The sequence below is a fragment of the Staurois parvus genome, unplaced genomic scaffold, assembly GCF_062004578.1.
Source record: "Staurois parvus isolate SC_StPar_1 unplaced genomic scaffold, SC_StPar_1.0 ptg000763l, whole genome shotgun sequence".
Classification (NCBI taxonomy): domain Eukaryota; kingdom Metazoa; phylum Chordata; class Amphibia; order Anura; family Ranidae; genus Staurois; species Staurois parvus.
Genome location: NW_028318559.1, coordinates 618138 through 640961, shown reverse-complemented (window position 1 = coordinate 640961; position 22824 = coordinate 618138). Strand labels below are relative to the sequence as shown.

The 22824-nt window shown below is 42.4% G+C and overlaps 1 protein-coding gene across 1 annotated transcript in view; it reads left to right on the top strand.

Moving 5' to 3' along the window:
- LOC149444920 (RUN and FYVE domain-containing protein 1-like) overlaps positions 1–22824 on the top strand; it is a 233999-nt gene that overhangs the window by 203327 nt on the left and 7848 nt on the right. The window contains exons 16-17 of the mRNA XM_089654398.1: positions 1256–1350; positions 15631–15679. Coding sequence (XP_089510524.1) covers positions 1256–1350; positions 15631–15679 — 144 coding nt within the window. The remainder of the gene's footprint in view (positions 1–1255; positions 1351–15630; positions 15680–22824) is intronic.

Below are 22824 nucleotides of genomic sequence, written 5' to 3'. Positions count from 1 at the left end.
GAAAGCAGGATCACAATTGCCATCAAGAGTTTCTAAATTGGTGTCAGATCCTAGTTTAGATTACAGCCAAGATTAAGTAAAGTGGTTTGGTAATTTCTGTCCATGTTTATTTTGTATCATTAAAAGGGTTTCCTTAAACTCTCTAAGGCTGACAAATACATCCCCCACCATCAGTGTGTACAGTATTTGCATGAAGGTCCAGAACTTCAAACAGGAAAGGTGGAGAATATCTTGATGTGTTTCGTAGACCTATATTGCCACTCCCTCATGAGACTGAGCGGGTATATAACGCTTTCTAATGTTTTGTCACGATAGAGCCCACCACAGTAAAAGCTAGTGATATCTGTCAACAGAGTGCGCATTCAACTGTCCAACGCCAACTTTCAAAGCCTCAAGGGGTAACAAAACGGTTATATGATCATCAAAGATCCCATCTGGACTTTGTGATTAGTACTAATTTAGGGGAAAATGTCGACAATTCTGTCTTGGTTGGATTGTAATAGGTTAACTGAAGTCTGTTTGTAAATCAGTAAAAGGATAAGTTCATCTTCTGTAACATGTTACTTTTTGCCCCCTTGTTTAGGGTGTATCATGTAACATGTTACAGTACAGCATCTGCCCTGTGACTGTGGATGGGGGACCTTCCCTGCACAAGCTGTCACAATTTAAAAACAGTGCGGCCGCATGGGTATCATTCATTCATAGAGATCTGTGAATAAATGAACTAACAGAGCACTGATCAGCGCCCCGGTAGTTCACTCGCAGTTCCTGCATCTAAGTAACTATCTGCCCATATGGGGACATGGGTAGACAGCTCTCAGCAGCTTCTACAGGAGCCTGACGTTGCACCTCACAGTCCACTGATCGCGGGTGCAATGCTTTGCAAGCTGAATTGTAGAAAAAAAAAAATGCACCATTTTTCCCTGCAAAAACGTGTATTTATTATTTTTCTTTAAAGGTGAATTCATACTTAATTTCCACCAGGATACCTCCACTCTCATCACAGTGGGCCATGGTGATCATATCCCAGCTTGTCCTCCAGAGCAAAATTTTAAATTGCAGACCTCATGGGTACTCCAAGACCAAGGTGTGGAATACACAGGGGTGATGTCTTTTCCATAGGCAGTCATATTACTCTGTAGAATAGAAATTGTTATACCGATGGAATCAGAAAATAATATCTCTCAACCTGCTGTGGCTGTGTGTGTTCATCTACCTTTAACAGCTAGATTTTTTTTTTTTTTTTTTGCTACAGGACTTTGATAAGATACATCTTGAGAAAAAACAATTGCAGAAGCTGTGTAATGAACAGGAACAGGCACTACAAGAAATGGGCCTCCATCTAAGCCAGTAGGTTTTTTTATTTCGTCCATTATGTGTATTGTTTGTATTCCAATATCCTCAACAGTAACACTTTGTTAAAAGCTGATCCCCATGTTTCCTTTAACTTTAAGCTGTTAGTTTAGACCAAGCTGTGTTCCCGCAGTGTGACGGGAATTTCCCCTTCCCGCTCCTGAAACAAAATCTAGTGATTTGCTGAGGCAGAGTTTGTGACGTCATCAGTCTGCCTCTTCACCTCAGCCAATCAGAGGAAGCTTTGTATTTATTAATAGAATATAAAGCTTCCCCTGAATGACTGAACAGTGTTCAGCCCGACTTAATTTTGTTCCAGGAGCTGGACAGGAAGTTCTAGTCCTACTGCAGGAACACAGTGCTGTGCGCTTTATGTAGTATATATAGATTATACTCCACTCACAGCCAACTGTTTTTGAAGTAAATAGTTTGTCTGGACCATCTTGGACCAAATGAACTATTTAAAGTTAAATAAAACATGGAGGTCAGCTATAAAAATTCAACACCTTAAACTTAAAGTGAGGAGGAGAATTAGGGGAAGGGTTACAGGGCATCTAAACCCAAGAAAAAAAGAAACAAATGCAGCCACTGCACTGCACTGAACCACTTCGCAAGGCTTGATAGGCTGCAATATACACTGCTCAAAAAAATTAACGGAACAATTTTTAAGTATAGCATCAAGTTAATTAAACTCCTGGGATTTTGATCTGGTCAGTTACCTAATAGAGGGGCTTGTTAATCAGTTTCAGCTGCTTTAATGTTAATGAAATGAACAACAGGTGCACTAGATGGACAGCAATGAGACGACCCCCAAAACAGGAATGGTTTTACAGGTGGAGACCGTTGACATTTTTTCCCCTACTTATCTTTTATGACTGTTTTTCACTAGTTTTGCATTTGGCTAGGGTCAGTGTCACTACTGGTAGCATGAGGCCTTCCTCTGGATCAACTGTGGGTATAGGATTATAACTTTTTTTTTTAATGGTTGAACTGGATGGACTTTTGTCTTTTTTCAACCAGAGTAACTATGAGGCGATACCTGGACCCTACAGAGGTTGCACAGGCAGTCCAACTCCTCCAGGATGGCACATGAATACGTGCCATTGCCAGAAAGTTTGCTGTGTCTCCCAGCACAGTCTCAAGAGCATGGAGGAGATTCCAGGAGACAAGCAGTTACTCTAGGAGAGCTGGACAGGGCTGTAGAAGGTCCTTAACCCATCAGCAGGACCGGTATCTTCTCCTTTGTGCAAGGAGGAACAGAATGAGCACTGCCATAGCCCTACAATATGACCTCCAGCAGGCCACTGGTGTGAATGTCTCTGACCAATCAATCAGAAACAGACTTCATGAGGGTGGCTTGCGGCCCCGACATCCTCTTGTGGGCCCTGTGCTCACTGCCTGGCACCATAGAGCTCGATTGGCAATTTCCATTAAGCACCAGAATTGGCAGGTCGCTCACTGGTGCCCTGTGCTTTTCACAGATGAGAGCAGGTTCACCCTGAGCACATGTGACAGACTTGAAAGGGTCTGGAGAAGCCATGGAGAACATTATGCTGCCTGTAACATCGTTCAGCATGACCGTTTTTAGTGGTGGGTCAGTGATGGCCTGGGGAAGCATACCCATGGAGGGGCGCACAGACCTCTACAGACTAGAAAATGGCACCTTGACTGCCATTAGGTATCGGGATTAACCTCCCTAGCGGTATGATTATGTCCATATTTCTGTGCTGAAAGCAGTCCATTTTTTGCATGGAAATATGTATTTTTTTTTATTGTAGGCCTGTAATTTTTAGGAATAACTCACTGAAATCTGTCCGAACAAGAGTCTAGTAAACATTCCGGGTAGGATAAAACTTGAAACACAAAATCATAAATTATAATTTAATAAATAATCATAAAAAAATAATAATATAATACATTTAATTCAATAATATAATCAAACCAAAAACACTGAAATTTGAAATATAGCGCCAAGTTTGCACATCGCTGAGCAAAGTCGCAGAATCGTTTTCAGTGTCTGATGACAAATTTCCCCACGAATCACTATCACTCAATTCTGCAAGTGGTTCTGATTTACTATCGCTGTTCTCTAGCCGGTCTAAAACCGCTTTTGACCTAAAGCAATGCTTTTTGGACGCCATGGACTTTTCTAAGTTTCCAGGCAGAAAGAACAGTCAAAATGCAGGCAGGGCACAGGACAAAGCAGTAGGGACAAAATGTATGTGAAATGCTTTGAATCAGTAATGTTTTACTATGTCATATTTGTTTAATTAGAAAATGACAGTTTCTAAAATTAAAAAATTTGTCGCCAGTTCCGGCCCCCATACGTCCCGACGCTCGCAGGGACCGGAACACGGAAGCCGGATGCCGGCATCAGCCGGAGGAGATGGCCAGGGACGTTGCAGGGGACGCATCGCGGGAGCGAAGGACAAGGTTAGTGCTGCAGGGAATCCCTGAGCAACGCCGCATGGTAAGCCCGAGTGTAGCTCGGGGTTACCGCTTTTGGTACTGAAATTTTACCCCGAGCTACACTCTGGAATACCGCCAGGGAAGTTAAATCCTTGGACCCTTTGTCAGACCCTGCTCTGGTGCAGTGGGTCCTGGGTTCCTCCTGGTGCACAACAATGCCCGGCCTCATGTGGCAAGAGTATGCAGGCAGTTCCGGGAGCATGAAGTAATTGATACCATTGAATAGCCCCTATGCTTGCCTGACCTAAATCCAATAGAAAACCTCTGGGATATCATGTTTCGCTCCATCCGACGCCATCAGGTTGCACCTCAGACTATCCAGGAGCTCAGGGATGCCCTGGTCCAGATCTGGGAGGAAATACCCCAGGACACCATCTGTCGTCTCATTAGGAGCATGCCCTGACATTGTCAGGCATGTGTACAAGCACATAGGGGCCAAAATAATGAGTACCATGTTGAGTTACTGCAATGAAATTTCAGCAAAATGGACTAGGCTGCTGCATACTTTTTTCACTTTGATCTTCAGGGTGTCTTTGAATTCAGTCCTCTGTAGGTTGATAATATTCATTTCCATCAAATGATTCCTAACACATTACCTAGTCCATATCAGTGTAGATATCCAGCATGATATTTTTCCCCAGATCTGATGTGTTTTCAAAGTGTTCCTTTAATTTGTTTGAGCAGTGTATTAAAATTTTGTCTTTGTTTTTTAAACGCACACTCTCTCATTTAAAGTAAGTAGTGAACATAGAGTATGGATGATTTAGAAGTAAAGGGGGGGGGGGATAATGAGATACATCCCATTTAAAATGAGGTCCTTTGGCATCTGGTGTTTCTATAATGTGTTTTGCTACGTTTTTATTGATGGCATACAAATTCTCCTTAATTCTATCACAAAGTCTAACATACAAATGGCCTTTAATCTTATCACAAAGTCTCCTTGTGGTCCTGTTATACTTGGCATACATGCATGTGGAAATATAAATGACATACAGTGCCTTGAAAAAGTATTCATACCCCTTGAAATTTTTCACATTTTGTCATGTTACAACCAAAAATTTATTTTAATGGGATTTTATGTGATAGACCAACACAAAGTGGCACATAGTTGTGAGGTGGAAGGAAAATGAGAAATAGTTTTCAAAATGTTTTAAAAATAAATATCTGAAAAGTGTGGTGTGCGTTTGTATTCAGTCCCGAGTCAATACTTTGTAGAACCACCTTGTGCTGCAATTACAGTTGCATGTCTATTTGGGGATGTCTCTACCAGCTTAGAGAGTGAAATGTTTGCCCATTCTTCTTTGCAAAATAGCTCAAGCTCTACCAGATTGGATAGAGAGCATCTGTGAACAGCAATTTTCAAGTCTTGTCACAGATTCTCAATTGGATTGAGGTCTGGACTTTGACTGTGCCATTCTAACACATGAATATGCTTTGATCTCAACCATTCCATTGTAGCTCTGGCTATATGTTTATCGTCGTCCTGCTGGAAGGTAAACCTCTGCCTCAGTCTCAAGTCTGTTGAAGACTAACAGGTTTTCTTCTAAGATTGCCCTGTGTTTGGCTCCATCCATCTTCCTATCAACTCTTACCAGATTCACTATCCCTGCTGAAGAAAAGCATCCCTACAACATGATGTTGCCACCACCATTTTTCACGCTGGGTATGATGTGTTCAGGGTGATTAAATGACTAATAGTTGTCCTGTGGACAGATTCTCCCACCTGAGCTGTGGATCTCTGCAGCTCCTCCAGAGTAACCATGGGTCTCTTGGCTGCTTCTCTGATTAATGCTCTCCTTTGCCAGGCTTGTCCGTTTAGGTGAATGGCCATGTCTTGGTAGGTTTGCAGTTGTGCCATGCTCTTTCCATTTTTGGATGATGGATTGAACAGTGCTCCATGAGATAGTAAAAGCTTGGGATATTTATTTTATAACCTAACCCTGCCTTAAACGTCTCCACAACTTTATCCCTAACCTGTCTGATGTGTTCCTTGGCCTTTATGATGCTATTTGTTCATTAATGTTCTCTAACAAACCTCTTCATGGAACAGCTGTATTTATACTGTGAATAAATTACACACAGGTGGACTCTGTTTACTAATTAGGTGACCTATGAAGGCAATTGGTTCCACTAGATTTTAGTTAGGGGTATCAAAAGGGGCTGAATACAAATGCTCACCTCAGCTATTTATTTGTAAAAAAAATTGAAAACCATTTCTCATTTTCCTTCCAATGCACAATTATGTGCCACTTTGTGTTGGTCTGTCACATAAAATCCCAATAAAATACATTTATGTTTTTGGTTGTAACATGACAAAATGTGGAAAATTTCAAGGGGTATGAATACTTTTTCAGGGCACTGTACCTGGTATTTCAATCCACTAGTTTAAGCTGGACGTTTTTGCCAGTAACATTGTATCATCTTGAGTGCCCCCATTTTTATATATTTCCTTACTTCTTGAACATGAGCACATACTAGGTGAAAGCCAATTTTGCAACATGGCTTTCTTTGCTGCAAATCGAATACAGGCTATCAGGATACATTCCTGATTTGACCATTCCCTTTTATATTTCCCTTTGTCTTTTAGCAAGTCATCCCTTTTCTAAATCCAGCCATACATTGATCAATGGATTTGCACAGCACTGTAATGGATATAGTCTTTTAATTAAAAATGCAATGCACAAGAGAAATAAATCTGTTTGTGTAAATTGTTTTCATAACATCGAGATAAATTCAAGTTAGCATGGCACTGGAGGAGATTTACTAAAACTGGTGCACACAGAACCTTGTGTAGGTGTGCATAGTAACCATTCAGCTTCTAACTTTAGCTTGTTCAATTAAGCTTTGATAAACCTGGAAGCTGATTGGTTACTATGCCCACTCAACTGCACCAGATTTTGTGTAAACTAGTCTTAGTAAATCTCCTCCAATGACATTTTCACAGTTTAGCAATTAGCTAAGATTTTGAATGGCATTGTGCTTGCTTATGTGGACACTGGACGCTCATGGAGCAAATATCAGCTAGAGCAGGGCTTAAAATTTCAAGTCCTGAACTACTATCCAGACCTTAAGAGTTACTCGCCACCAACAAACACACACAGACACCTGTACACACACACAGACATGTACATACACATATACACACATAAACATGTACACTCACACACAGACACACATGTACACACACACACATACAGACACATGTATACACACACAGGCACGTACAGACACGCATACACACAGATACATGTACATACACAGAAATACAGACACACAGACACATGTACGTACATACACACAAACACACACGTACATACACACATGTACACACACATACATACACACAGACACATTTTATTTATTTCAGTTACTTATATAGCGCCATCAATTTGCGCAGCGCTTTTACATATATATTGTACATTCACATCAGTCCCTAACCCTCAAGGGGTGTATAATCTAAGGTCCCTAACTCACATTCATACATACACATACTAGGGCCAATTTAGACAGGAGCCAATTAACCTGCCAATTAACCTACCAGCATGTCTTTGGAGTGTCGGAGGAAACCGGAGTACCCAGAGGAAACCCATGCAGGCACAGGGAGAACATGCAAACTCCAGGCAGGTGGTGCCGTGGTTGGGATTTGAACCAGCGACCCTAGTACTGCCAGGCAGAAGTGCTAACCACTTAGCCATTTTGCTGCCCTACACACATGTACATGCATACACAGACACACACAAACACACGTGTACACACACACACACCCCTATAAAAAGTTGCAGTACTTGGTTGTTCACTCACAGAGCCGGGTACTGCACTCCAGGGGGAGGCAGAGAGTACAGCACACAGTCCTTCCTGTGCTTTCACTCCGCTCTGCTATTGAGCAGTCTGAAGGCTCCCAGTGCCAATGACAGATCTGGCCTGCGCTCTGAGCCTGCTCAGCAAGACGGCCCTGGGGGACACACTCTCCCCCACAATAATTTCCTCTCGCCATTGGCGAGCAAGCGAGTAGAAGTTTCAAGGCCTGATCTAGAGTATCCAACATAGTTGGGAAAATAAATATATATATTGCCCACTTACAAGGAAATTAAGGCTCTATAATTTTTATCATAGGTGTATTTTAAATGATAGAAAGAGAATATTAACCCCTTCGTGCCTAAGTGTAAAACAAATCTTACCGCCTAAGCACGATTCTGCAACTTTGACATGTGTTAGCAAAAACCGTACATATCATCACAATTTCTTTGTGCATGTAGATGTATTATACCTTATTTTTTTTTCAGGACAAATTGGGCTTTCATTTGGTGGTAAATGGTAATGGATATCTCTTGATTAATTTTTTTTATTACTAAAGGAAAACTGGCCCAAAATAGTAAAAAAAACAAACACAATATTTTTTAAATTTAGCTATATATTTCTTTCTACTACCATAACCTACCACCAAAGAGCAAGCCAAAATGATTTCTCTTGCTCCTGATGATCACAGCAATACCACATGTGTGTATATTAGTTGTTGACTGTACCCGTAGTACAGCCCAGAAACAATAGTGCACATTTTGGGGGGCGGGCTTCACAGTGACTGATCACTGTGTTAGCCAATCAGAGGGTATCATAATGATCAGATGACTCGGAATTGGGAGTTCCAGGTCCCGATCGTTAGAATGGGACCAGGGCTCTCAGTGACACCCCGGTCAGGTGGCGCGCTACCAGCAGAAAGACAGGTATGCAAATTAATGGAAAAAAGCCCAGTTCTGTGAGGCCGCTAATTTGTGTGCAGTCAGTGGCAACCAAAACCAAAAATCCATAAAAAAACACATGATACAAATGTTATAAACTGAGTTGCAGTTCCGTGAGTAAAAGAAGTATTTGATCCTCTACAAACCAACAGTAATTCTGGCTCCCACAGGCTGGCTTTGTGCTCATGTGGTACACAGATTAGTCCTGTCAATTTTAAGAAGGTGCTCCTAACAACAGCATGTGTATAAAAGACACCTATCCACAGAATCTCTTTCTTCCATTCAAACCTCCCCATCATGGGCAAGACCAAAGAGCTGTCAGGGACAAGATTGTAGACCTGCAGAATGCTGGAATTGGCTACAAGACCGTCAGCAAGAAGCTTGGTGAGAAGGAGACAACTGGAGCGATTATTCGCAAATGGAAGAAAAACAAAATAACCATCAATTGCCCTCAGTCTGCAGCTCCATGCAAGATATTTCCTCATGGGGTAAGGATAATCATGAGAAAAGGTATCATTCCAGGGTTGAGGGATCAACCCAGAACTACATGGGAGGAACCTGTGAATGGTCTCAAGGCAGTTGGGACCACAGTCACCAAACAAACTATTGGTAACACAATACTAGGAGGAAGAAAAATGCTGATTATGACCCTAAAAACGCCATCCCTGCAGTCAAGCACAGAGGTGAAAACATTATGTTTTGGGATGGTTTCTCTGCTAAAGGTACAGGCTGGCTTTGCCGCATTGAGGGGCCAATGGACGGGGCCATGCAGTGTAAAAACTTGGATGAGAACCTTCTTCCCTCAACCAGAACACTGAAGATGGGTCTTCCAGCATGACAATGACTCAAAACATACCGCCAAGGCAACAAAGGAGTGGCTCAAGAAGAAGCACATTAAGGTCATGGAGTGGCCTAACCAGTCTCCAGACCTTAATCTTATATAAAATTTATGGAGGGAGCTGAAACTTTGAGTTGCCAAGCAACAGCCAAGAAACCTTAAGGATTTAAAGAAGATCTGTAAAGAACAGAGGACCAAAATCCCTCCTGAGATGTGTGCAAACCTGGTAACCAACTACAAGAAACATCTTACCTGTGTGCTTACCCAGCAGGTTTTCTCCACAAAGTACAAAGTCATGTTTTGCTTAGGGATCAAATACTTTTTTTTACACACTGAACTGTAACTCAATTTATAACATTTGTATCGTGTTTTTTTCTGTATTTTTGGTTGATATTCTGTCTCCATCATTTAAACTACACCTATGATAAAATGATAGGCCCTTTATTTCTTTGTATGTATGCAAACTTACAAAATCTGCAGGGGATCAAATAATAATTGTCCTCACTGTGTGCGTGTTTGTGTTCGTTCAAGTGTTCCCTTCCCTTACCAGAATGGGAAAGGTTTGGGACAAAAACAATGCAAAGAAGTGTATTTGTGAGCATTGTATGCAGGAGAGTAGTATTGAGGGAACGACAGTAGACCGTATGGGTGGAGAGTATGACAGTGGGCAATATGTGTAGAAGAGAAATGCAGGAGGGTATGACAGAGGGCAGTATATTTAAGGAAAGAGTTTGATGGGTATGACAGAGGTCAGTATGTGCAGGAAAGGAAAACGTACAGTATGGCCAGGGAAAATGTGTGTAGGAATGCAAAGGGTGTTGACAACAAACCGTTTGTGCAGAAGAGAAGTACAGAGGTTACAGCCAAGGCCAGTATGTCCAGAAGAGGATTGTGAATTGTAGGACAGAAGGCAACGTGTGCAGGAGAGGAGTGCAGTGGTTATTCTAGGCGGCAATGTATGCAGAAGGAGAGTGTGCAGTGTCTAGCAGCAAACCGTACGTACCAGAGAGCAGTGCAAACGGTATTACAGGGGGGAAAAAATATGTACAGTAGAGGAGTATATGGAGGTATTACAGAGGGCAGTATGTGCAGAAGAGGAGTATGTGGGGGTATGACAGTGAGCAGTATGTGTGAGAAAGGAGTCTGGAGAGTGTCAGAAATAAAAACAGTTAATCTTTTTGAGTCAAAAACGGGGGTTGCTAATCTTTTCATAGATAACAATGAAATCACTTAAAACTATAGTCATAGCCACAGATGTGAATTACAGGGGCAAATAAATATGCCACATAATGCATTTGACACTAGTTTACAAAATTGAGTAATTCTAGAGCAGCAGCGTGGGAGCCAAGCTCCTCACACAGAGAATTTTACAGAGGAGAAATAGTGGTTTAAATCAGTGTCCCGGAAACAGGCTCACTAAAATTTTAGCTGGCTATTCTAGGAAAGTGGATCATGTCAGCAGTATCGCGGACTGTGAAGGTGGTGGGAAGGATACTGAATAGGAGGAGCGTATCAGTGAAATTGTGGGCAATGGAGGTTGAGAAGGAGAAACCAAAATGTATGTAATGTAGTCCATATAAGTGAAGGTAAAGCTGGGGACACAGAAGATAGAGCAGAGATTTGCTGCTGAAGATTTTTTAAGTAGGAAATAAGGCAGTGGAGCTGTTCACATGCACTGGTGAATGGGTGCTAAGGGGTTAAGGCACATAGGGATAAGACTTAAGCAAGAGAATGTGCACTTCTAAACATACACTATATTGCCAAAAGTATTGGGACACCCCTCCAAATAAATTTATGTACCTAGCCATGCAGACTGCTTCTGCAAACATTTGTGAAAGAATAGGTCGCTCTGAGGACCTCAATGAATTCAAGCATGGTACCGTGATAAGTTGCCACCTGCGCAATAAGTCCATCCGTGAAATTTCCTTGCTACTCCATATTCCACTGTCAGCTGTTAGTGGCATTATAACAAAGTGGAAGCAACTGGGAACAACAGCAACTCCATGTAAGACCGCGTAAAATGACAGTGAGGGTTCAGCGCATGCTGAAGTGCACAGTAGTCGCCAACTGTCTGTAGAGTCAAAAGCTAAAGACCTCCAAACTTTGTGTGGCCTTCAGTTCAGCAGAACAACAGTGCATAGAGAGCTTCATGGAATGGGTTTCCATGGCTGAGCAGCTGCATCCAAGCCTTACATCATCAAGTCAAAGTGTCATATGTAGTGGTGTAAAGCTCACCACCACTGGACTCTAGAGCAGTGGAGACGTGTTCTCTAGAGTGACAAATCATGCTTCTCTGTCTGGCAATCCGATGAACATGTCTGGGTTTGGCGGTTGCCAGGGGAACGGTACTTGCCTGACTTCATTGTGCCAAGTGTAAAGTTTGGTGGAGAAAGGATTATGGTGTGGGGCTGTTTTTCAGGCTTGGCCCCTTAGTTCCAGTGAAGAACTCTTAAGGTGTCAGCATACCTAGACATTTTGGACAATTTCATGCTCCCAAGTTTGTGGTAACAGTTTGGGGATGGCCCTTCCTGTTCCAACATGACTGTGCACCAGTGCACAAAGCAAAGTCCATAAAGACATGAATGAGCAAGTTTGGGGTGGAGGAACTTGACTGGCCTGCACAGAGTCCTGACCTCAACCCGACAGAACACCTTTGGGATGAATTATAGCGGAGACTATGAGCCAGGCCTTCTCATCTGACATCAGTGCCTAACCTCACAAATGCGCTTCTGGAAGAATGGTCAAACATTCCCATAGACACACTCCTAAACCATGTGGACAGCCTTCCCAAAAGACTTGAAGCTGTTGTAGCAGCAAAGGGTGGGCCCACTCAATATTGAACCCTATGGACGAAGACTGGGATGCCATTAAAGTTCATGTGCGTGTAAAGGCAGGCGTTCCAATACTTTTGGCAATATAATGTATATTGGGAACTGAGTGCTTAAAGGGTTAGGTTGCATCAGCTGGGTATTGGGTGAGTTTAATCTACAAGCCTAGGGGCTGAATACTTCATAGACAACCTACATGAGCTGAGGACTGGAAGTTGTGGGGTTATCACATATGCACAGAGGATTGTGCACAGAGGGATTAACACGCATGAGCTATGGCTCAGTGCTAAACGGTTAATCCTTATATGCTGGGAACAGGTCACTGAGAAGGGAAAGTGATAGGTTTAACTCACCTGCTCTGTGGAAAAGTATTGTACAGAGCAGTCCCTTACCTTCTCTTTGACAGTCCCCAGTTGGAACTGTCCTCTCCTTCTTCCTGCAAGTGCCCCCATAGCAAACTGTGTGCTATGGGGGCATCCGTGTGAGCGTGCTCCCAAGCCGGGCTGTTGTGTGTTCATAGATGTACATAATGTGGTTTGGCAACTCCCCCTACACCCTGCTCACAGGATTTGGCTGAAATGTCTGACTGCCTATGTCTCCTATGAAACCAGGATGTGGAGTGGTGCTGCAGATGGGGACAAAGCTGGATCGTGAGAGGGACAATTAGTGGGGCCTTTTTTACCTTCATGCAGGGAATGCATTAAAGTGTTACTAAACCCAGGACCCTGCATTCACTATATCTGGTCTCCCACAGTACACACAACATGGAAATGCAATTATTTTAGTAAATACAAACTGCTAAATACCTTTTCTGTAGGTCTTTAGCTGACACTCTGGGATTCTTCTTTAACTCATGCAGCATTCTGCGCTGTGCTCTTGCAGTCATTTTTACAGGACGACCATGCCTAGGGAGAGTAGCAACAGTGCTAAACTTTCTCCATTTGTAGACAGTCTGTCTTACCGTGGACACATGAACATCAAGGCTTTTGGAGATACTTTTGTAACCCATTCCAGCTTCATGCAAGTCAACAATTCTTGATCATAGGTCTTCTGAGAGCTCTTTTCTGCGAGGCATGGTTCACATCAGACAGTGCTTCTTGAAACCAGTAAACCCAAAACAGGTGTGTGTTTTTTAAGGGCAGGACAGCTGTCAGCAACACATCCAATATCACACTGATTGGAGTCAAGGTTGGCTCACTCCTGGCTCCAATTAGCTCTGGGAGAAGTCATTAAGCTAGGGCCTCATGTACTTTTTCCTCCCTGCACTGTGAATGTTTACATGTTATGTGCAATTAAACCATGGCAACATCTAATGTTTGTGTAGTATTATGTTCATCAGACTGTGTTCTTCTATTGTTGTGACTTGGATGACGTTCAGAGCACATTTTATGCCCAATTCATGCAAAACTCCACGTAATCCCAAGGGGTTCACATACTTTTTCTTGCAACTGTACAAACTGATTTTACTGTTGTGGGTTTAGTAACATTTTAAGGTAAAATATATGTAGACTTTAGAACCACTTTAAGGCACAAACAATAAATATTCATCAATTAGGAGTTGATGTAGATGCTTGTAAGGTGGGGAACTGAGAAACCGGCACGCCTTCTGTGGTACACTGGTCACTGAAAGGTTTGTATGGAACTCTAAAGTCACTGATGGGTTGTTGCACATACATACATTGCAGAATGGCCTCTTGTGTTAGTACTGTTAGTCTGCTGGAGTAAAACTGGCTTGAGTGTGCTGAGAACTGGAGGGCCAGCTTACTGCTGGTATGGCTACTGGGCAGTGTTCCATATCAGTGCACAAAAAAATCGTGAACTACATAGTAGGAAGCAACGAGAAACTGCATTTCTGCAGCATGCATGGTGTGTGACTGCAGATTGCAGAGCCTTTTAAATGGGAGAAGCTGGAATGTGTGTGCTGGGGGGGTGGGGTAACTAATCTAAATGCTAGAGTGGTGGTGTCACTAGGGAAGGACCAGGAAGAGGCTGATTTGCAATTTGAATGCAGAACTTCGAATTAGACACAAGTTTACAATGGGACTGTTTTTTTCTTTAAAATCCTAATTTTACACAGATATTTATTATGAGATAGTCTCATGGTAGAATAAAATAATTTTTTGGACATTGGGGTAAACAATCATGTCCAATTTGTTATTAATTGCTCCACTAGGACAATTACTGTCCTTGATTCAGTATATAGTGTCCCAGATTTTCAATCTGCAAGCTAGAGATTGCTTACTTTAACGCAGGTCACGCTCTGCTGCATCAGGAATACAGAGCTAATACAGTGCAAACAAAAGCCACATTTGTTAAATTCTTCAATCCGAGAGCCAAAATTCTCCCTTTTGCGGGACTGCAGAGGGAGACGAGAAGTGCTAGACCACCCTTGATAGACTATAACTCATGTAAAATCACTGGCTCAAATGTATTCTCACAGGTCAAGGAAGTGGGTTATTCCATAACTTTGATAATCTGTGACCAACATCCAACCAGTGAACTGTGGGCAGGTGAGGATGTCATTTCATAATGAATTGCCCTCTGGGCCATTCACTGTATGGGTAACCTGTTTACATATGCCCAGGGCTAAAGAATCAACATCTGCTTCCAAAGTGACTCAGTGTTTAGTCTCTGTGTGTGTGTGTCCCATGCCAAGCTGCATGTTTTGTAGTACTTTTTTTTTCTTCAGCGCACACCACTGGGACCACACCAGGGATTGCTCTGGGAAAGGTTTTCCAGCTTAGTCCCAGAGCACTTGGTGTGAATAAGCCCTAATAGGCATTATTCAATTAAATTCTATGTATAACCCACACTTTTTTAGTTACATATTTTGGATAGAGAGGGGGAAAGGATAGAACACCATTACATTTTTATTACCGTCTGTGTTACTGCGAAGTAACCTTCTCTGTTTATCCAGGTGACCATTGTCATCAAAAAAGATAGTGACGGCAAATCTACAATGTTACAGTTACTACCAGAACAGGAAGTGAGGGCAAATCGTTCAATGGGGACACCTGTTCCAGTGACAACTATCTAAGATGGGATCCTCTTCACTTTGTAGAGATCTCCTCACTTGCTGTTTTAGTCCTTAATGCATGGTACATACGTTACATTTTCTTTTCGTTCAACCCAGTGGGCTGAACAAAAAACAATGGAGGAGGTTGCTGTACTAACTATGTGATGTTAGTACAGTAATCTCCCTGCTGTGCTATTGTGTTCTGACAGGAGGACTGTCCTCTCTCCCCCCCCCCCCCCCCCCCCACTGTAGATGCACTTTAACAGAATGCAAACACATAACATGTAACAAACACATATGGTTTATATTAAAACCATTCTAGAACTGTGTATATCATAATTTTATTTTGCTTTAAAGAACATTTACTTATGAGTTTTGTGTTTTACATAGGTCAAAATTAAAGATGGAAGACATCAAAGAGGTTAACAAAGCTCTTAAGGTATGGTAAGAGGGCAGTAAATTTTTACTTCCTGGTTTCAGTGTAATACAGCTGGTATTTTTTTCCCTAGGATTATTCTTTTTTTTACCCCCTAGCCGGAACTGTATTATCAGACTTGACTAAGTTGCACTTGTCTTCAAATCCTCTCCTTGTCATTTTGTTTGTCTAACTTAATATAACTTAGAATACTAAACATACAGTACAGAAATACTGCAGAGATGATCCAGGATGGCTGACCTGAAATGGAGAAAATGTTACTGGGAAGTTTCTGCAATAAAAACATACTCTGCCAATCATAAATGTCCATCTACATACAGTCAGGTCCATAAATATTGGGACATCAACACAGTTCTAACATTTTTGGCTCTATACACCACCACAATGGATTTGAAATGAAACGAACAAGATGTGCTTTAACTGCAGACTGTCAGCTTTAATTTGAGGGTATTTACATCCAAATCAGGTGAACGGTGTAGAAATTACAACAGTTTGCATATGTGCCTCCCACTTGTTAAGAGACCAAAAGTAATGGGACAATTGGCTTCTCAGCTGTTCCATGGCCAGGTGCGTGTTGTTCCCTCATTATCCCAATTACAATGAGCAGATAAAAGGTCCAGAGTTCATTTCAAGTGTGCTATTTGCATTTGGAATCTGTTGCTGTAAACTCTCAAGATGAGATCCAAAGAGCTGTCACTATCAGTGAAGCAAGCCATCAATAGGCTGAAAAAACAAAACAAACCCATCAGAGAGATAGCAAAAACATTAGGCGTGGCCAAAACAACTGTTTGGAACATTCTTAAAAAGAAGGAACGCACCGGTGAGCTCAGCAACACCAAAAGACCCGGAAGACCACAGAAAACAACTGTGGTGGATGACCGAAGAATTCTTTCCCTGGTGAAGAAAACACCCTTCACAACAGTTGGCCAGATCAAGAACACTCTCCAGGAGGTAGGTGTATGTGTGTCAAAGTCAACAATCAAGAAAAGACTTCACCAGAGTGAATACAGAGGGTTCACCACAAGATGTAAACCATTGGTGAGCCTCAAAAACAAGAAGGCCAGATTAGAGTTTGCCAAACGACATCTAAAAAAGCCTTCACAGTTCTGGAACAACATCCTATGGACAGATGAGACCAAGATCAACTTGTACCAGAGTGATGGGAAGAGAAGGGTATGGAGAAGGAAAGGAACTGCTCATGATCCTAAGCATACCACCTCATCAGTGAAGCATGGTGGTGGTAGTGTCATGGCATGGGCATGTATGGCTGCCAATGGAACTGGTTCTCTTGTATTTATTGATGATGTGACTGCTGACAAAAGCGGCAGGATGAATTCTGAAGTGTTTCGGGCAATATTATCTGCTCATATTCAGCCAAATGCTTCACAACTCATTGGACGCCGCTTCACAGTGCAGATGGACAATGAACCAAAGCATACTGCAAAAGCAACCAAAGAGTTTTTTAAGGGAAAGAAGTGGAATGTTATGCAATGGCCAAGTCAATCACCTGACCTGAATCCGATTGAGCATGCATTTCACTTGCTGAAGACAAAACTGAAGGGAAAATGCCCCAAGAACAAGCAGGAACTGAAGACAGTTGCAGTAGGGGCCTGGCAGAGCATCACCAGGGATGAAACCCAGCGTCTGGTGATGTCTATGCATTCCAGACTTCAGGCTGTAATTGACTGCAAAGGATTTGCAACCAAGTATTAAAAAGTGAAAGTTTGATTTATGATTATTATTCTGTCCCATTACTTTTGGTCCCTTAATAAGTGGGAGGCACATATGCAAACTGTTGTAATTCCTACACCGTTCACCTTATTTAGATGTAAATACCCTAAAATTAAAGCTGACAGTCTGCAGTTAAAGCACATCTTGTTCGTTTCATTTCAAATCCATTGCGGTGGTGTATAGAGCCAAAAATGTTAGAATTGTGTCGATGTCCCAATATTTATGGACCTGACTGTATCTGTATATTTATTATCTTAGTGGCAAATGCTGTAGTTCTATTTGAAGAAATTCAAAAAATGTAATGGCTGTAATGTATCATGTGATTTAGATCTTGCATGTGCATATTTCTGTAAAACCCAAGGACTTTTTTATTCCTCTCCTTGTGCTATTTGAGTTTATATTGCTAACAATTTCTAGTAATTAGTGTATATTTATTATTGGAAAGGGTTTCCATTGTAAAGCATAATCTAAAAACAACTGTTAGGGGAAGCAAGGACTAATGATGCAATAGGTGCAGTGAATAAGATACCTTTGCAATAATCACTTGGAGGTATAATATACTATCCACTAAAATGGGAGGTTCTGCTTGTGACAGGGTGCAATAAATCATGGACCCATGTGTAATTTGTTTTTATGCCAGTGTGATAGGAAACAAAAAAAACCACTACTTTCATGCCATTGCACACCTACCACCATTATGTCCATCACCTTTTACCCTACTACACTCTCACAGCCACACACTCAATCTCCTCCATGAACCTGAACACTAAGGCCTATCATTACTCTTCTTGGTATTGATCAGGTATGAAAGATAAAGCCTAGATAGATACAAGGTTAGTGGTAATAGTGTCAGGAATTGCTCTTGAACCTTATGGTGTGGGGACAGTCTGTAATGTTGCCCTGGGCATCAGATTCTGCTTGGGTGCTTACCTTGGCACTTGTAGTTAGCCGAAAGTCCAGGGCCGTTTTCCATTTCTTATGGTTTCCAGACTCTGAAAACCTCTCCAGGGGCATGCCTACAGTGATGAACGAAGCCTGGACCCATGCAGAGACCAGTAACACGGACAGATAAGATAGGTTTGTCCTGTTATCAGACCCTCACTTTAGTTCTATAGTAAGTATGAGACTATATCTCCACTACTTGAAATACACTTATTAGTGTCTCCTAAATATTGATTAGAGCTGATTCGCACATGTGCAGTGTGGATTGAAGCTCAGGTTTCACAGCTAATTGACACAGGAGTTGTTTAGGTCAGGTTTACATCAGGTTCAGGTCAGGATTATATCTTGTTCACACATGTGCGGTTTAGACAATAGCCTGTAATCCACACCTGAACCTGGACCGCACTGCTCAGAAATCGGACAGCACTCTTTTTCAATCTGTACTGCTAGTGTATTGGACATACACTATATTGCCAAAGGTACTGGGACGCCTGCCTTTACATGCACATGAACTGTAATGGCATCCCAGTCTTCGTCGGTAGGGTTCTCTTTGCACTATAATAGCTTCAACTTTTCTGGGAAGGCTGTCCACAAGGTTTATGAGTGTGTCTATGTTAAGGTTTGACCATTCTTCCACAAGTGTATTTGTGAGGTCAGGCACTGATGTCAGATGAGAAGGCCTGGCTCAGTCACCGCTCTAATTCGTCCCAAAGGTGTTCTATTGGGTTGAGGTTAGGACTCTGTGCAGACCAGTCAAGTTCCTCCACCCCAAATTCGCTCATCTATGTCTTTATGGACCTTGCTTTGTGCACTGATGCACAGTTACGTTGGAACAGGAAACGATCAACCCCAAACTGTTCCCACAAAGTTGGGAGCATGAAATTGTCCAAAATGTCTTGGTATGCTGATGCCTTAAGAGTTCCCTTCACTGGAACTAAGGGGCCAAGCCCAACTCCTGAAAAACAACCCCACACCATAATCCCCCTTCCACCAAACTTCACACTTGGCACAATGCAGTCAGGCAAATACCGTTCTCCTGGCAACTGCCAGTAAATTTCATGGATGGACTTATTGCACAGGTGGCATCCTATCACGGTACCACGCTTGAATTCACTGAGCTCTTGAGAGCAGCCCATTCTTTCACAAGTGTTTGTAGAGGTAGTCTGCATACCTAGGTGCTTGATTTTATACACTTGTGGCCATGGAGGTGATTGGAACACCTGAATCCAATGATTTGGAGGGGTGTCCCAAAATCTTTGGCAATATAGTGTATGTGTACAGGCAACGAAGGAAGCAAGGTTATTTCACATGTAATGCAGGTTCAAACCGCATCCAATCCACATATATGTGAACCGGCAGTTAAACCATTAAACTATTTGGAAACTGGGAATTCTTGTTTGACTTTTGTTCACTATAGTGTGTTTAGATTTTCGAAAATGGTGGTAAAACTTCCACTATTTTGAGTAGACATCTCTAGACTATCCTATGCTTCTCCTCAAAAAAGAGAGGAACTCTTTAGCTTTGTTGGTTTAATACTCTAACATTGGAAAAGTCTATTGTCCTACCTTAATGGAAGGTGATAACAAATGCTGCGTTTAAGGCTGGGGAGGAGTGTTTCAGTCATTCACAATTTAGGGTCCCTGGTTATCTAGGGAAGCAAAGCTCCTCCTCAACATCTTGGAGCTCAGAGCAATAGTATTAATCTCCTGGGTAGAAATGCACTACCCAACCGTTTCTGCTGTTCACATCCTGGTGGATTTTTCCTCAGCCATCATTGCCTGGACCAAGGGGAATGATCCAATCAACCTGACATTTTTAATGTCTTATGCCAGAAAGGAAGGTGAACATCTTGGCCTCCAGGTTCAACATCAAGTTGCTCCTATTTGTGGCCAGGACCAAGAATCCTCCAGCACTAGCATCTGATACTCTGGTAATCCTATGGATTCTGCTCAGGTTAATATATGCCTTCCACACAGTGCTTCCTTGACTGTTCTGCAAGACAGAGGAAGAGAATACTGTGATTCTCATTGCACCAAACTGGCCCGGAAGAACCTGGTATACAGACATACTCAAACTCCCATCTGCTGCAACCCTGAACATGAAGGTTCTTTAGGCAGTGTGCCCACTGGAGGGATGAAGATTAGTGGAAGTAGCATGTGTTCCCTAAATCCTGCCTCTATCCCCGATGTACCTGTGTGGGAAACGCAGGGCCCCTTGGGACCTCAGCGGTGGTGAGTTTGGTCTTTGGTCCTTGTTAGTCTGATGGTGCTTACCTTAACTTGCTCCAGTTGTTCCTAATGAGTTAACTTGTGGGGCTGCGACAATATTGATTGCATGACCAACAACAGTAAGAGAATCTGTGCCATATTTTGGAACTCAAACAGCCCTCTAATGCGGCTGTGTGGTCTCTTTTGGCCCAACTGCTCCTGCTTCGGTTATTTCCCAGGGTTCTCACTGCGCATTCCATTCTCCAAGGAGCATGCAGACCTTTTTGCCTTCCTGCCTTCTTTTCGGCCTATCCTCTGGATGTTTGCCTGGGTTCCCTGCTACTTAAGTGTGAACTGGTCTACATTAACTCTTCCTTCTCGAACATTGGTTTGTGATTACCACTTGTGGACAATCCCTCACTTGTATACCCAGGATGAGAGATCATAAGGGCAATGGCAATGATCCTCTGGGCCTTGGCAGCTTACTATCCTCTAACAGTGACAGGGCTCTTGCAGTGGGCTGCCTAAGAGAGCTCACAAAAATATCCCAAACCACGGTTACAACGCTCCTCAAAGTCTTTGCTAACCTCTGTAGGGGTAACTTATTTCTGTGTTATCTTGGAGGGCAGTTTTCTGCTGCTATGTCTGGGATTATATGTTAGCTGATTCAGCGCTGGAGCACAGGTTAAGGAATGTATCCTATATCTATTTGAGGAGAAAAAACTCCAAAACTAAAGTATACCATATTGATCCTTGATGCAGACTGTGTGCGCCTTGACTTGACCTCACTGTGTCAGCTTCACCAGTTACCAGCTTGGACTTTCTTAAAAAAAAAAAAAAAAATGTTTGTCCAAAAGAAAAATTGTTCCAAAATGTTTTGCCCAGCAATTGGAGTGATTCCCAAAAAAGACACTGACTGTCCCTGTAGATAAACAGCCTGCCATTGTTGCCATGTCTATCTGCCAGACCTTAGCTGTCTGGTCCAAGGATATGTCTCAGGATCCTTGATCTAACCTAATGAATACATCTATCCTCCCAACAACTGGATCATGCCTGTGACCCTACTGTGTTGGCTAGCAGATATCTTGCACCAAATATCTAGAATGGGCCTCCTTTTGGTACACATGTGGAGGGCGCTATGGCTCAAATGTTGGTCTGTGGAACATCATTGTAAAAAACCCCTCTTGCTTTCACTGTTTGGGGAATGCCTCTTTGGAAAATGTCTGAACAATTTAACAAGGGGGTAACCAGAGGATGAGGGCAAACCAACAGAACCTAAATCAGGGAGACCCTCTACCTGTTAAACTAAGAATTTTTTTTCCATTCAAGTCAAACCTGAAACTTTGTTCTGCCACAAGCCCTGGACTCCCAAATTGTTGAAGTCCAAAAATATGTCCTCTCCATGAGGAGGCACCCACACTTTTGAGAGTGGCAGGATGCCTGTTGGCCTTTGTGACCATCTGGTCTCAGGACATTGGACATTTGGGTCCAGAACATTGTATCCAGAGGCTACAAGCTGGAATATTGATCTGTGCCTGCATTGCGCTTCATGTTGTCAAACTTGTTCGTGTTCCTGAAAAGGCTGATGAACCTCTGCACTGATCTGGTGCAGCTTCTGTCTCAGAGGGTCATATTCATTGTCCGAAAAAGAGAAATGTTCCAGGGTTACAATCCAAACCTGTTCAGTTTGCCCAAGGCAAAATGGGGCATCTACCCCATTTTTAATCTGAAGGTTCTCAGCACCTTTCTCAAGATACTACATTAACTGCTAGTTCATTTCTTTCCTGCATTTGGGACAAATTATGGCCGCTGTGGACAAGGATGCCTACTTCATGTTGGATAGCCCCCTTTCTTGCTCTACTTTGCTCTCTGAGCATAGTGGGTGTCTGGGTGAAATGTTTCTGAAGGATCAATCATTACAGGCTCTATAAGCCAGTTTTTATCGGACTGGTACCATCCCATTGTTTGGAGGATCTGGGCTTGGATATGGACTTGTCAAAGGTTTTCTTTCCATAGGACAAACTCCAGACTGTTTGGACTCTGCAGTCCAGGAGCTAACCAACCCTCACATTTTGCATGAGGGTGCTGTGCTTAATGTTGGCCTCTTTTAAAGTTCTCCTGATGGATGCTCACCTATCTAATTCTGGAACTCATTGCAATTCAGTTAATTTCTTCATAAATTTAGACCAAAATGTATTCTGCTACGTCTTTGGCTAAAAAAAAAAATCCCAATGCTTATATTAATTGATTTGTTTGAAAGTTAAAGTG